Here is a 17,194-nt window from a genome sequence, read left to right as displayed (position 1 = left end):
TTTACTGATTCGTCGCTTCTTTTATCTTCTTTAATTTGATTTACCTTCATTCTTTTTAACTTCTTTTATATGCATATCTCCTCATTTTACCTATTTATCCTTCTTTTTCTCTTTTAAATTTTTTTGTATCTTCTTTTTACCTTCTTGTTAGCTGCTTTTCACCTACTCTTAGCTTTATTTCCCCTTTTTTTTACTTACTTTGACCTTCTTTTACCTGTTTTCCTGAAGCGTAGATCCCCCCACTTACATACATTGTACAAAATAGTGTTTAAAAATGTAACAAAAATTGAAGGTACTTTGTCGAGGTGCAGTACTCAAAAATTCAAATGATACATCCATCCCATCCATCCATTTGGAGCCTATCTCAGCTGCATAGGGGCGAAAGGCGGAGTACACTCTGGACAAGTCGAGCAGGGCCAACACAGATAGACAGACAACATTCACACTCACATTCACACACTAGGGCCAATTTAGTGTTGCCAATCAACCTATGAGAAACTGATCAGGCGGGCCGGTTCTACAATCGGAATGAAACTGGACTCACTGGTGACGGTGGCAGAGAAGAGGACTGTTGACAAACTAGTGAGCATCCTGGATGATGCCAGTCACCCTCTGCATAGCGTTATCAGTAGCCAGAGGAGCCTGTTCAGTGCTAGACTGCTTCATCCCAAGTGCAGGACTAATAGACTCAAAAACTCCTTTGTCCCACACGCCATTAGACTGTACAACTCCTCTCTGGGACGGGGGGCGGGGGGTATTAGGATGACAGGGGATGCAAAACATTAACAGTGCAATACGTTTTCATAACATGGTCACTACTGCCTACTTTGTCTTGTTATATTCTTATTTTACTGTTATATTGTTATTCCCATTGTTTTTATTCTTTTTGTAATATTTCTCTATTTTGTTTCCATTTAAACCCCCATTATTTACTTTTTTCTTTAAATTGATCTCAACTCTGTACACTGCTGCTGGAATTTTAATTTTCCTGAAGGAACTCTCCTGAAGGAATCAATAAAGTACTATCTATCTATCTATCTATCTATCCCCAGGTGCATGTGTTTGGAGGTGGGAGGAAGCCGGAGTACTCGGAGGGAACCCACGCATTCACGGGGAAAACATGCAAACTCCACACAGAAAGATCCCAAGCCCGGGATTGAACTCAGGACCTTCGTAATTTGAAGCACATGCACTAACAGTACCTCAACAAGCCTTTTAAACAGCCAGTTAAGGACCTCTGCAATATGGTCTTCATTTCATTTATCATTTTTTATGCTTGACAATGTTCAATTTAGATCACAAATATGTCAAAGATGCAAAAAACCAAAACTGTGATAGAACTTACTTTGAAGTGCGAGGTGGCGGAGGACAAGTGTGTGCAGCTGCAATCACTCATCAGTACAGGTGTTAAAGGAGACCTATTATGCAAAACCAACTTTTTTTACCTATTGGTACTGCCCATATTGTAAAAATCGAACCACGAAGGCATGGGGAGATACTTGTAAACCTACCTTGCCTTCCTTCATACTTCCTCGAAATGAGCCATTTGGAATTAGCCCAATTTGTGACAGATATATCCATACATGGTCAAGATTTACCCAAAGAGCTTTGCGAGAGTCCACCATTGTAGTCAATAAGTTCCTTCTTTTTCTCTATCCTCTTGATGTGGGGCAGACTGGCTCATACATGCACATGCATCCTCCACTGTTGCCATTTCTAATACGAAGCCGTGTATGCTTCTCACTTATATCTCTCAGTAGACCCGTTATGGAATACATAATATTACAATTACGATAGAACGGAATATAATAGAAAGTACTTTATTGATCCCTGGGGGAAATTCAGCACCACAGTTGGCTCACAATAAACTCTTACGTATTGTTTACATGTGAATAATATAAATACAGAATACATACAGAATGATGTTAAAATTACTGCCTTGCATCTCATCCCTTTCCTTGCTCTTTGTTTTTGTACTTAGTGTTTTACGTGTGGATTGGTTTTGTGTGATGATTAAAAACATTTTTTCCTGCACGTCACCACGGTCTCTGCATCCTGGGGGTCCGGCCCTAACCGATCATAACGTCTCCGGCACCATGGTAGGTTATTGCAGGCGAACCAAATGAAAAAAATCACTGACTGAGTCACTGACACACGGGAGTCTTTGTTTGCACACAACAGTCTGCGGAACGATACGCGTACAGACCGCGTTCGTACATGCAAAGTTTGGTCGAGACCAGGGGTGAAAAAAGTGCGGCGCGGGGGCCATTTGTGATCCACAGCTGATGTAAAAACATTTTTAAAAGTGTATTAAAAGAGCAAACAGGTGTAATTTAATGAGAAAATGTTGCAATATTGACACTAATAACACAAATCTGCCATGCAAGCTGTTTCCGAATTTGAAACTGTCATTGCTATAATAAAAACAAAAGATTCAAAAGCAATGTTGTTATGAACTAGATGAGGCAATTCCTGTAGGAATTGCGTGTGAATGCTCCAATGCTGAAATTGAACTGAAATCCTGGGATTTTGTTTTTTAATTGTCGATAGTAGAGCACACAATTCCTGAACAGGCTGGATATTTTGAAGTTGGAAAAGTTTGAATCAGATGAAAAATGTGGAAGTTGTGGAACTTTGAAGAATGTCCCATTCATTTCAATGGGAATTTCCCCCAAAATTTGGGAATTTTGGGAAAAGCGGGATTTTTTTGGGAAAATGGTAAAAAAAAACACAAAAAAAACTAGAATGTTGTGATTGAGTTGAAATGGTTGGTGTTGGAATTTTTCAAATCGGTTGAGAAACATGTTGAATTGAGAAATGGCATTAAGGAATTCTTGGAATTTCGGAGAAACCGGGAATTTTTCCAGTTAAAAAAAAGGCTTTGTTTTTTTTTTGTCCTGATTAAGAGGAACGTTTTGACGGTGGAACGGTTGAAGTGCGTTGAAAACTGTGGGAGGAGTAGTCGCCAGAAAAAGGGTGGAAATAAGGCTTTGGAAAAACAAGAATTCTGGAAAATCCTGGAATTTTTTTTTTATTTGGAAAAAATTTGAAAATTTCCAAAATGGTGGAATGTGTTGAAGGTAGAATGGCTTGAATCGGTTGAAAAATGTAGAAATGGTGGAAGTTTGAAAAGTGGCCAATTCATTTTGAATAGGGAAAATGTCCCGGCAAAACCTGGAATTCTGGGAAATTTCGGAAAGCCCGCGATTTCCGAATAGGCTGAACAGTTTGAAGTTGGAACAGTTTTAATCAGATGAAAAATGTGGAATTTGTGGAACTTTGAAGAATGTCCCATTCATTTAAATGGGAATTTCACCCAAAATTCGGGAATTTCGGGAAAAGCCAGAATTTTTTTTGAAAATGGTAAAACAAACTTGAATGAGTTGAAATGGTTGGTGTTGGAATTTTTCACATTGGTCGAGAAATGTTGAAGTACTAAAATGTTGAATTAGGAAATGGTAAAATGGTATTCCTGGAATTTTGGAGAAACCGGGAATTTTTCCAGTACAAAAAGCAACTTAATTTTTTTACCCGATTAAGAAGAATGTTTTGACGGTGGAACGGTTGAAGTGTGTTGAAAACTGTGGGAGGAGTAGTCGCCAGAAAAAAGGGTGGAAATAGGGCTTTGGAAAACCAGGAATTCTAGAAATCCTGTATTTTTTTTTTTTCGTTGTAAAAAATGTTGTTTAAATTTCCAGGATGGTGGAATGTGTTGAAGGTAGAATGGTTTGAATCGGTTGAAAAATGTGGAAATGGTGGAAATTTGAAAAGTGGCCAATTCATTTTGAATGGGAAAATGTCCCGTAAAACCTGGAATTCTGGGAAATTTCCGAAAGCCCGCGAATTCAGAATAGGCTGAACAGTTTGAAGGAACGGTTTGAATCGGGTGAAAAACGTGGAAGGTAGAGAGCGCCAAAATCTAGAGTAGAAGAAATTGAATAAACAGATTAATTTTGGTGTAGAAAACCATGTGTGAATGCTTTGGAGGATTCACACAATAATGGACATATTTTTGACTCCAATTAATTCACATCAAAAATTCCACTTGGAATATTTTTTTGGGGGGGGATTTTGCACATTTACTGTTATTGCCATAAAATAAAAAATATTTTCTTTGACAAAAGGGGCGTAAAACATTAAAAAAAAAGCAAACTTTACGTTAACAGACAGATTTGAAGTTGATCTATAGAAATTTCAGTATTTAAAGTGAAAAACACATAATTGACTGAGACCCTTTTGGGTCCCAGGGACCATTACCGTTACCAAAATGACAATATATTGTCATATTGCATTGGTTTTTGATGTTGATCTATAGAAATTTTAGCATTGGAAGTGACAAATGTATTTGTTTTTAACACTTTATTGACTGAGACCCTTTTGGGTCCCTGTTACCTTTAATACTACCAAAATGACAATATATATTGTATTGGTTTTAGAAGTTGATCTATAGAAATTTTAGCATTTGAAAGTGAAAAACTAATTTGTTTTACCACATTATTGACTGAGACCCTTTTGGGTCCCCAAGACTTTTAACGTTACCAAAATGACAATATATATCGTATTGTTTTTTATAAAATAAAAAATATAATGCTTTCATTTTTTTTGTGTGCGGCTTTCAGTGGAAAAAGTATATGAAAACTGAATCATGCGAAAACCGGGGTACCATGGCCGATAAACATATTTAAACAACATAAAAAAAACAGACATTTATGACAATTAACACAGAAGAAAACCGAGAAGTCGAGGATTGATCCGATACCGATTCTACAAACCCCGTTTCCATATTAGTTAGGAAATTGTGTTGGATGCAAATATAAACGGAATACAATAATTTGCTAATCATTTTCAACCCATATTCAGTTGAATATGCTACAAGACAACATATTTGATGTTCAAACTGATAAACATTTTTTTTTTGCAAATAATTATTAACTTTAGAATTTGATGCCAGCAACACATGACAAAGAATTTGGGAAAGGTGACAATAAATACTGATAAAGTTGAGGAAAGCTCATCAAACACTTATTTGGAACATCCCACAGGTGTGCAGGCTAATTGGGAACAGCTGGATGCCATGATTGAGTATAAAAAAAGCTTCCCAAAAAATGCTCAGTCTTTCACAAGAAAGGATGGGGCGAGGTACACCCCTTTGTCCACAACTGCGTGAGCAAATAGTCAAACAGTTTAAGAACAATGTTTCTCAAAGTGCAATTGCAAGATATTTAGGGATTTCAACATCTACGCGCCATAATATTATCAAAAGGTTCAGAGAATCTGGACAAATCAATCCACGTAAGCGGCATGGCCGGAAACCAACATTGAATGACCGTGACCTTCGATACCTCAGACGGCACTGTATCAAAAACCGACATCAATCTCTAAAGGATATCACCACATGGGCTCAGGAACACTTCAGAAAACCACTGTCACTAAATACAGTTCGTCACTACATCTGTAAGTGAAAGTTAAAGCTCTACTATGCAAAGCGAAACCCATTTATCAACAACATCCAGAAACGCCACCAGCTTCTCTGGGATCATTTAAGATCTACTGATGCAAAGTGGAAAAGTGTTCTGTGGTCTGACGAGTCCACATTTCAAATTGTTTTTGGAAATATTCGACATCGTGTAATCCGGACCAAAGGGGAAGCCAACCATCCAGACTGTTATTGATGCAAAGTTCAAAAGCCAGCATCTGTGATGGTATGGTGGTGCATTAGTGCCCAAAGGATGGGTAACTTACACATCTGTGAAGGCACCATTAATGCTGAAAGGTACATACAGGTTTTGGAACAACATATGTTGTCATCTAAGCGCCGTCTTTTTCATGGACGCCACTGCTTATTTCAGCAAGACAATGCCAAGCCACATTCAGCACGTGTTACAACAGCGTGGCTTCGTAAAAAAAGAGTGCGGGTACCTTATCTGGCCCGCCTGCAGTCCAGACCTGTCTTCCATCGAAAATGTGTGGCACATTATGAAGCGTAAAATACGACAGCGGAGATCCCGGACTGTTGAACGACTGAAGCTCTACATAAAACAAGAACGGGAAATAATTCCACTTTCAAAGCTTCAACAATTAGTTTCCTGTGTTCCCAAACGTTTATTGAGTGTTGTTAAAAGAAGAGGTGATGTAACACATTGGTGAACATGCCCTTTCCCAACTACTTTGGCACGTGTTGCAGTCATGAAATTGTAAGTTGATTATTTTTTGCAAAAAAAAAAATCAAGTTTATGAGTTTGAACATCAAATATCTTGTCATTGTAGTGCATTCAACTGAATATGGGTTGAAAAGGATTTGCAAATCATTGTATTCCGTTTATATTTACATCTAACACAATTTCCCAACTCAAATGGGAACGGGGTTTGTAACCTGAATATTTGCCCACCTGGGTCATGTGTCCCAAAACCACCAGACCCACCACGATCACAAACAAGAACGCCATGTGAGTGGGGGGGGGGGGGAAGCCGTCATTTATTCTTTAATGGAAACCCACCCCCGCCCCACCTGTTCCGCTCTAATGGAGAAGTCTTTGCGGCAGCTGATTGCCACGGTAACATATTAACAGTCAGCCATCGCTAAGGAGCTGCCGGCATGAGGCATGGTAGGACACTGATGACATCACACTGCGATGTTTGCATTTCATTAGGCCGCTGGTCGTCTTTTAAGTGCTTCCGAGAACGAGGACAACTTGAGGCAAGTGAGCTTGAATGGAAGTTAAGTGACACACGTGCACACATACACACACACACACACACACACACACACACACACACACACACACACGCACAACACATTATAGTTATATTTCTAGCAGTGGTGGAACTGGTGGGAGCTATAGTCAAGAAGAGCCCTCACGGTTGCTGTTGCTAAAATAACTAGCGGTCTTGTTGGCACGGCGACAGACCGAGACCAGGTGTTCACAGACGCTTGGAACACACTCTGCAGTGACTGATGAAGTCTTCTGGAAGGTCTCCAGCTTCCGTTTGAGGTCTTGGTTTGCTGCAAAACAGAGAGCGATATCGGGAGCCGTAAGAGAGTTTTCTAGGGTTGGGTGCCGGTTCTTTTGAATGTTGACATGATTCCACTCGGCAGTGTCATCACGTCATTGTGTTTATGGTTTATGATTATTGTAACCCTGATCTTCCCAAAAAGGTTATTGCACATTTAAAATACTCCGAAATTCAGCGGCCCATGTCCTGACAAAGACCAGAATGTGGGCTCGCATTACACCAGTTTTAAAATCTCTGCATTGGCTTTCAGGATCAATTTTTAAAGTTTTTTCTATGGTTTATAAATGTGTTTTTTTTGTATGGTGATGGGCCTTCTTATTTTTCTGAATTGCTTTTACCCTACGAACCTTCACGCACCCTGAAATCCTGAGCACTCATGCCTTATATGTTCCAAAAGTCAGGACACAAAGTCAATGATGGCATCTTTCCACTAATATGGTCCCCGTCTATGGAACAGTTTGCCAGAGGACCTCAGGACTACAGAAAACAGAGCGGGCTTAAGACTCACCTTTTTGATTTGGCATTTAACTAAAATATTTATTCATTTTATTGAAGTCATTACCAGGACAAGACCGGCCCTGAGGTCCTGAGAGAGAAACACATAGAAACTACATCTTTAACTCCATCAGGCCAAGTGAAAAATCTGGGAGTCGTTTTTCGACTCTGACCTTAGTTTTATACCACATATTGAAAGAAATATTGGTAAAATATTTTTTTATCATCTTGAGAATACCACCCAACTGTCTCAAATGGTTTTATTAGGAGTCGTCTGATTATTGTACATTTCCGGTCTTCCTAAAAAGGTTATTGCAGCTTTACATCTACTCCGAATTTCAGCAGCCCGTGTACTGACGAAGACCAGAAGGCGGGTTCACATTACACCAGTTTTATAATCCCTGCATTGGCTCCCCGTGTGTTTCAGGATAATTGTAAGTTTCATCTTAGGGTTTATAAATGTTTTTATACTATTGGGCCTTCTCATTTTGGAGATTTGCTTTTACCCTACGAACTTTCACGGACCTTAAGATCCTCCGGCACTCATCTCCTGATTATTAAAAAAGTCAGGACACAAAGTCACGGGATGGCATCATCTTGAGAATATCGCCCAATTGTCTCACATGCTTTTATTACAAGTCGTATGATTATTGTAACTTTCCGGTCTTCCTAAAAAGGTTATTCAGCGGCACGTGTCCTGACGAAGACCAGAAAGCGAGCTCACATAACACCAGTTTTAATAACTCTGCATTGGCTCGCTGTGTGTTTCAGGTATAATTTTAAGTTTCCTCTTATTGTTTATAATGTTATTATGGTAATGGACCTTGTAATTTTTCAGATTTACTTTTACCCCACAAACCTTCACGGACTCTGAGATCCTCCGGAACTCATCTAATTATTCCAAAAGTCAGGACACAAAGTCACGGGATGGCATCATCTTGAGAATATCGCCCAATTGTCTCACATGCTTATGTTACGAGTCGTATGATTATTGTGTCTTTCTGGTCTTCCTAAAAAGTTTATTCAGCAACACGTGTACTGACGAAGACCAGAAAGCGGGCTCACATTACACCAGTTTTAAAAACTTTGCATTGGCTCTCTGTGTTTCAGGATCAATTTTAAGTTTCTTCTTATTGTTTATAAATCATTTTTAAGGTAATGGACCGTGTAATTTTTCAGATTTACTTTTACCCTATGAACCTACTCAGTGGCCTTGTGGTTAGAGTGTCCGCCCTGATATTAGTAGGTTGTGAGTTCAAACCTCGGCCGAGTCGTACCAAAGACTATAAAAATAGGAACCATTACCTCCCTGCTTGGCACTCAGCATCAAGGGTTGGAATTGGGGGTTAAATCACCAAAAATTATTAACGAGCGCGGCACCGCTGCTGCCCACTGCTCCCCTCACCTCCCAGGGGGTGATCAAGGGGATGGGTCAAATGCACAGGACAAATTCCACCACATTTTAACTTTAACCTTCACGGACCCTGAGATCCTCCGGCACTCATCTCCAAATTATTCCAAAAGTCAGGACACAAAGTCACATGAATGCATCTTTCCACTTTTATGGTCCCTGTCTTTAGATCAGTTTGGCACTGGACAGCAGAACAGAGCGGGCTTAAGACCTCTTTTTAATTTGGCTTTAACTAATATCTATTAATTTTCTTGAAGTCATTACCAGGACAAGACTGAAGTTTCAGTCATTGGCCCTGAAGTCCTGAGAGAGAAACACACATCGAAACTACATCTTCAACTTCATCACTCCAAATTAAAAATCTGGGAGTCGTTTCAACTCTGACCTTAGTTTTATACCACGTATAGAAATATTGGTAAAATATTTTTTTATTACCTTGAGAATATCACCCAATTGTCTCACATGCTTTTATTAGGAGTTGTATGATTATTGTAACTTTCCGGTCTTCCTAAAAAGGGTATTGCAGCTTTACATCTACTCCGAAATTCAGCAGCCCGTGTACTGACGAAGACCAGAAGGTGGGCTCACATTACACCAGCTTTATAATCTCTACATTGGCTCCCCGTGTGTTTCAGGATCAACTTTAATTTTTTTCTTATGGTTTATAAATGTTTTTATAGTATTGGGCCTCCTCATTTTTCAGATTTGCTTTTACCCCACGAACTTTTACGGACCCTGAGATTCTCCGGCACTCATCTCCTAATTATTACAAAAGTCAGGACACAAAGTCACGGGATGGCATTATCTTGAGAATATCGCCCAATTGTCTCACATGCTTTTATTAGGAGTCGTATGATTATTGTAACTTTCCGATCTTCCTAAAAAGGTTGTTCAGTGGAACGTGTCCATACGAAGACCAGAAAGCGGGATCATATTGCAGCAGTTTTAAAAACTCTGCATTTGCTCCCCGTGTGTTTCAGGATCATTTTGAAGTTTCTTCTTATTGTTTATAAATGTTTTTTATGGTAATGGACCTTCTAATTTTGGAGATTTACTTTTACCCTACGAACCTTTACGGACCCGGAAATCCTCTGGCACTCATGTCCTAATTATTCTTAATGTCAGGACACAAAGTCACGGGATGGCATTATCTTGAGAATATCGCCCAATTGTCTCACATGCTTTTATTACGAGTCGTATGATTATTGTAACTTTCTGGTCTTCCTAAAAAGGTTATTCAGTAGCATACATACTGACAAAGACCAGAAGGTGGGCTCCCATTACACCAGTTTTAAAATCTCTGCATTGGCTCCCGGTGTCTTTCTGGATCAATTTCGAGTTTCTTCTTATTGTTTACAAACGCTTTTTTTATGGTAATGGACTGTCTAATTTTTCAGAATTGCTTTTACCTTACGAACCTTTGCGGACCCTAAGATCCTCCAGCACTCATCTCCTAATTATTCCAAAAGACAGGACACAAAGTCACGAGATGCATTTTACAAGTGTTTGTACTGTGAGTATAGCACTTGTTACAAGTGCTATACTTGTTACAGAACAAGAGTAAGATTGTTTTTACAATATTATTGTTACAGTATTCTTATTCTGGCTGTTATCTACCGCCACCCAGGGCCCTATTCGGACTTTATCAGTGAATTCTCAGAGTTGGTTGCTGATCTAGTGACGCACGCCGATAATATAATTATAATGGAGGAATTTAATATCCATATGAATACCCCATCCGACCCCCCGTGCGTGGCACTCCGGACTATAATTGATAGCTGTGGTCTTACACAAATAATAAATGAACCCACGCATCGCAACGGTAATACGAAAGACCTAGTGCTTGTCAGGGGTATCACTGTTTCCAAAGTTATGATACTCCCGTATACTAAAGTACTATCCCACATATGCGGTCCTCTCCAAGGTTTCTCATGGTCATCATCATCACTGTCACCGACCTCCCACTGGGGTGAGTTTTTCCTTGCCCTTATGTGGGCTCTACCGAGGATGTCGTTGTGGTTTGTGCAGCCCTTTGAGACACTTGTGATTTAGGGCTATATAAATAAACATTGATTGATTGATTGTTACAATAAAATTATTGTAATAATAATTTTATTTGTAGTTTTTTGTAGCAAATCTGGATGTGTCGAAATTACCAGGTAAAATTGATGATGCTAATAGTAGCCTGTCTATGGTAAATCCAATGTCAATTATCATCAAGCTACTACATTTTGGAAAAGTGGAAGTTTGCCTAATGTTTGACCGTTTTTAAGGGAGTGAACTTACTGCCAAAACGGCATAAACAAACAAAAATGTTTTACTCACCCACAAACGATTCGCAAATTAAAAAAAATGTAAAAAATACAATTTTGCAAATAAACAAACGATTCTCAAGTTGAAAAAAAAATCAATTACTTCAGGTAAAAATACGATTCGCATGTATAAAAACAAATTTGCAAGTATGAAAAACTATTTTCTACAAGTAAAAAAAAGGATTAGCAGGTCTCAGGCGCGGCCACGGCTGCTGTTCAGTGCTCCCCTCACCTCCCAGGGGATGATCAAGGGTCATGATAATAATTTTGCCACACCTAGTGTGGGTGTGTGTGACAATCATGGGTTCTTTAACTTTTTAAAAACATATGTCTGCAAATGAATTTTGATACTTAGCGCTATCCTTGAAGTATGCTAAAAATTCCGATGTTATCATGCTAATATTAGAATGCTAACATTTTTGCTAGCATTTTCGCTAATTATATTCATTTGAACCTAAATATCATAGCTTTTGATACTTGGCGACATCTTGGAAGATACTTAAGTGTTCTTTGATATCATGTTAATGTTAGCATGCTAACATTTTCTGCTAGCATCTTAGCTAAACTTATTAATTTGAACCTCTTGTGGCTTTTGATACTTGGCGCCATCTTGGAAGATACTTAAAGGGGAACATTATCACCAGACATATGTAAGCGTCAATATATACTTTGATGTTGCAGAAAAAAGACCATGTGTTTTTTTAACCGATTTCCGAACTCTAAAAGGGTGAATTTGGCGATTGAAACGCCTTTCAATTGTTCGCTGTCGGAGCAATGACCTTTCACCCGTGACATCACAACAGGAAGCAATCCGCCATTTTCTCAAACACATTACACACACCAAGTCAAATCAGCTCTGTTATTTTCCGTTTTTTCGACTGTTTTCCGTACCTTGGAGACATCATGCCTCATCGCTGTGTTGTCGGAGGGTGAAACAACACGATCAGAGACGGATTCAAGTTGACTTACGTGGAGTGTGCTAATCAGACATATCAATGGTCACGGCATGCTAATCGATGCTAACATGCTATTTAGGCTAGCTGTATGTACATATTGCATCAATATGCCTCATTTTTAGCTATATTTGCATCCAGCCTTTCCCTCCACCCACATTTAATGCCAAACAAACACATTCCAATCGACGGATTCAAGTTGCACCAGTGGTCAAAAGATGCGAAAGTCCCTCGTTTGTTCTGTTCTGTCGTAGCATCGCTACCGACGATAGCGATGCTTTGACAGAGATGTGTGGATATCCTGCGACACTCAAAGCAGATGCATTTACAATGATAAAGTCAACAAAATCACAAAGGTGAGTTTTGTTGATGTTATTGACTTATGTGCTAATCAGACATATTTGCGCACGGCATGACTGCAAGCTAATCGATGCTAACATGCTATTTAGGCTAGCTGTATGTACATATTGCATCATTATGCCTCATTTGTAGCTATATTTGCATCCAGCCTTTCCCGCCACCCACATTTAATGCCAAACAAACACATACCAATCGACGGATTCAAGTTGCACTAGTTGTCAAAAGATGCAATCGTTGGTTAGAAGGCGATCGCCGAATTCGTCCTTGTTGCCGTTGTCTGTCGTGATATGGCTGAATAGCTTCAGTTTCTTCTTCAATTTCGTTTTTGCTATCTGCCTCCACACTCCAACCATCCGTTTCAATACATGCGTAATCTGTTGAATTGCTCAAGCCGCTGAAATCAGATTCTGAATCCGAGCTAATGTCGCTATATCTTTCTGTTCTATCCGCCATGTTTGTTTGTATTGGCATCACGTAGTGACGTCACAGGAAAATGGACGGCTGGATATAGCGATGGTGAAAATCAGGCACTTTGAAGCACTTTTTCGGGATATTGCGTGATGAGTAAAATTTTGGAAAAAAAGTTTGAAAAATAAAATAAGTCACTGGGACTAATTTTTATTGGTTTTAACCCTTCTGAAATTGTGATAATGTTCCCCTTTAAGTGTTCTATGTTATCATGTTAAGGTTAGTATGCTAACATTTTCTGTTAGCATCTTAGCTAAATTTATTCATTTGAACCTCATGTGGCTTTTGATACTTGGTGCCATCTTGGAAGATACTTAAGTGTTCTATAATATCATGTTAAGGTTAGTATGCTAACATTTTCTGCTAGCATCTTAGCTAAATTTATTCATTTGAACCTCATGGCTTTTGATACTTGGCGCCATCCTAGAAGTTTGCTAACTTTGCCTATATCATCATGCTAATGTTAGCATCTTAACACTTTAGCTAATTTTACTCATTTGAACTTAAATATCATGGCTTTTGATACTCTGCACCATCCTAGTGGCATGCTACAATTTCCTATGTCATTAAAATAATGTTAGCATGCTAACATTTTGTGCCAGCATTTCAGCTCATTTTATTCATCTGTACGTAAATATCATTGGATTTGATACTTGGCGCCACCTTGGAAGTATGCTAGCGATTCCTATGTCATCTTGCTAATGTTAGCATACCAAGACTTTATGCTAGTATTTTAGCTCAGTTTATCCATTTGAACCTGTATATAGCTTTTAATATTTGGTGCCGTCTTAGAAGTATGCTAAAGCTTTCTATGTTATGCTAACCTTAGCATGCTAACATTTTAGCTCATTTTATTCCTTTGAACCTAAATATCATGGCTTTTTATACTTGGCGCCATCTTAGAAGTATTGTATTGTTTTGTATGTTAGCATACTAACGTTTTATGCCAGCATTTGAGCGCATTATATTCCTTTAAACCTAAATATCATGTTTTTTTATACTTAAAAGTGTGCTATGCTTTTCTATGTCAACATGCTAACGATTTATGCTAGCATTTTAGCTCATTTTATCCTAAATATCATGGTTTTTGATACTTGGCGTCATCTTAGAGGTATGCTATTGTTTTCCATGTTAGCATGCTAACGATTTATGCTAGCATTTTGGCTCATTTTATTCATTTGAACCTAAATATCACGGCTTTTGATACTTGGCACCATCTTCCAAGTTTGCTATTGTTTTCTATTTTAGCAAACGAATGTTTTATGCTAGCATTTGAGCTCATTTTATGCATTTGAACCTAAATATCATGGCTTTTGATACTTGGCGCCATCTTAGAAGTTTGCTATTGTTTTCTTGTTAGCATGCTAATGTTTTATTCTAGCATTTTGGCTCATTGTGACCGTTAAAACCCAAAACTCGTGGGTTTTGAGAAGTCTCTATCTAATACTACAACAAGCTCACGTTAGCATGCTAACATTTTAAGCTAGATCATTAACGTTCACAGCACACATAGCAGGCCAATCAACATTTCTGCAGGGATTTTCTATGTATGATTATTATTATCCACTGATAATAATCCTACATGAATCATGAAGTAAAGGGAAACTGGACATATTTATAATCATATTTAAGTGATCTCAAAACTCACCTTCTGGCTACATTAAATAAATAAATAAGTAATATCAAAAACTGAAAATGGGGCCACAAATAGTCTTGTTGAGAGCCGCAAAAAGCTTAGCTTTGCAACTTTAAAAGTTATTGTGCGTGTTCACCTGAACATGTCGTCCGGGTTGAGAGCGGCGAGCCAGTAGCTGTACGAGTCGGTGTAGAAGTTACAAGTCCCCCTGCCGTGGCACTCGATGAACGGGATTTTGCGGAAATTCTCCAGACAGGATCCAGGCGACGAAAGCGGCTGGCCCGAGCCCTCGGCCCCCACGCCGGTTTCCTGGGGGGGGTCGCGAACGAAACTCGTCGCTCATCAACCACTTCATTAGGTATGCCGGCTCAAATCGGAAGCAAGCTCACCATGACAAAGGAGAAACCGGACCACAGGGAGTCCCAGCCAGACGGACACGGGGGAAGCTCACGGGTCTGACTGTGGACCGTGATCACGTTGGCCGTGGCCTCACACACCGTGCACCTGCATAACACACACATGCGCGTCACACACACACACACACACACCTGTGCTCTGGTCGCTTCGTACCGGCTGATGTAATTCTTCAGTAGCGGCCCTGAGATGAAGGCCATGGTGCTGAGCCCCGGTTGGTTGGTGGAGAGCCAATAGGAGTAGTCGTTACGTGCGGCGTAGCGACAGGTGTTGTCCGTGTTACAGAAGAGGAAAGGCATTGTGCTAAAACGAGGCAGACAACTCCCTAGAGCACCTGAGGAGGGACGAAAAGTCTACGGTTTGTTCACCGCTGTACTCAGTTGTGATACACTTTCCCACCACTTGTGGCAGTAATGACAATATCAAACCAATAGAAGAAGTCTGGAGCGAGAGTCAAAGGGAAGTTTCTTAGGCGCAAAAACTATGACTAAAGTGGTGAAGCTCTACTTTCGTTTGCACTTACCGTAAATTCCGGACCATACTTACGCTTTGAGCCCTGCGGCTTATATTATGGTGCGGCTAATTTTTAAAACATTTTTTACATTTTGTGTAATATCGTACATAGTAATTGGGATTTGCTATATATCCGTACTTGCCAACCTTTTTTTTTTTTTTGTCCTGTCCAGCTTCTCAGGCAAATCATATAGTTGATGTAGATGCCCATATTGGCTGTTCAGGTTTATTTTACAAAAGAAAAGTGTAGGATAATTCTCTTGTTGCCTTATTTAAATTTGACTTTATTAAATGTATTTATATTATCATTTGGTGCAGCCGGGCCGGAGCAGGAGGGGATAGAAAGAGGAAAAAAGGAAGACGGAGGGAGAAATTGTAGGGATAAGAGGGGGATTAGACAGAGATAAAAACAACAACAACAAACACAACAAAAACAACAACAATAAGACAATACTTGCCAACCTTGAGACCTCTGGGAGATGGGGGTGTGGTGGGGGGTGATGGGGCAGCGGGGGGTATATATCATTTCAAGTATTTCTTATATATATATATATATATATAAATAATCCGTTCATGAATGAGTATATTTCCTTTCGGCCACCGTGTTAAATGGTGAAGTCTGATCTACAAAATTTGCAGGCAGCATACCCCTTCCCCTTCGAGCTGTCTTGGATGAACTGAAATTATTTTTCCAATCATTTTGGAACTTGCAAGCATACTTCTTCTGACTTGTCGTTGCCATGTCTCTGATTCGTCTCTGTTATGATTTTTTTGGATATTACAACTTGCCGTAGTTTTGTAGCAATGCATGATGGGAATCAGGATGTTGTGTGTCAGCGTATTGACGTGCCGGCTGTAATAAACACACGCTGAGAAATAGCTCCGTGCCTGCCTACTTTATGGGTTATAAATAAACCTGTGGATGATGGAGACATATATGATAAATGATAAATGGGTTGTACTTTTATAGCGCCTTTTGAGTATTTTCAAGGTACTCAAAGTGATTTGACACTACTTCCACATTCACACATTCACACACTGATGGAGGGAGCTGCCGTGCAAAGCGCCAACCAGCACCCATCAGGAGTAAGGGTGAAGTGTCTTGCTCAGGACACAACGGACGTGACAAGGTTGGTACTAGGTGGGGGTTGAACCAGGGACCCTCGGGTTGCGCACGGCCACTCCCCCACACGCCACGCCGTCCCTAATGATAGTCTCCTTTTCAGGTGAGAGAGGACGCTGAAGGAAGTGCCTTCAAGGCACGCCCCCAATATTGTTGTCCTGGTGGAAATCGGGAGAAATTCGGGAGTCTCCCGGGAAAATCGTGAGGTTTGGCAAACATGGATATATTGTATACCGTATTTCCTTGAATAGCCGCCGGGCATATAATATGCGGCTGCCTTGAATTACTGCCAGCGCTAACTTGCTCCCCAAATTAATAAGCGCATCCTTACTTCTACCGCCAGGTCAAACTCGTGATGTCCCGAGTGACGCTTCCCCTGCCGCCATTTTCAAAATGGCGGAGGATTTTTTTTTCTTGCTTTTACTGTGTGTAAACCAGGGGTCTTCTTCCACAGCCATACAGAACACACTAATGGTTGTGATATAAAACAATTTT

General features: G+C 39.7%; 1 protein-coding gene across 2 annotated transcripts in view; it reads right to left on the bottom strand.

Annotated features, from left to right (window-relative positions):
* Positions 1-4,212: 4,212 nt before the first annotated feature.
* The window catches only part of col4a3 (collagen, type IV, alpha 3), a 36,520-nt gene continuing 23,538 nt past the window's right edge, over positions 4,213-17,194 (bottom strand). The window contains exons 43-47 of one of the 2 annotated variants that reach the window (XR_009802592.1): positions 15,220-15,397; positions 15,039-15,153; positions 14,786-14,958; positions 6,860-7,003; positions 4,213-6,706 (exon numbers count right to left, since the gene is read on the bottom strand). Coding sequence is in view for 1 of the 2 variants with exons in the window: in XM_061877816.1 (XP_061733800.1) it covers positions 6,922-7,003; positions 14,786-14,958; positions 15,039-15,153; positions 15,220-15,397 (548 nt within the window). In the remaining variant the exon portion in view is untranslated. Of the gene's footprint in view, positions 7,004-14,785; positions 14,959-15,038; positions 15,154-15,219; positions 15,398-17,194 lie in introns of both variants that reach the window. The other variant, XM_061877816.1, reaches the window with a different exon arrangement.

This window comes from Nerophis ophidion, linkage group LG18, assembly GCF_033978795.1.
Source record: "Nerophis ophidion isolate RoL-2023_Sa linkage group LG18, RoL_Noph_v1.0, whole genome shotgun sequence".
In the NCBI taxonomy this organism is placed as follows: domain Eukaryota; kingdom Metazoa; phylum Chordata; class Actinopteri; order Syngnathiformes; family Syngnathidae; genus Nerophis; species Nerophis ophidion.
Note: the sequence above shows the minus strand (reverse complement) of the source record. Positions and strands in the feature narration are given on the sequence as shown.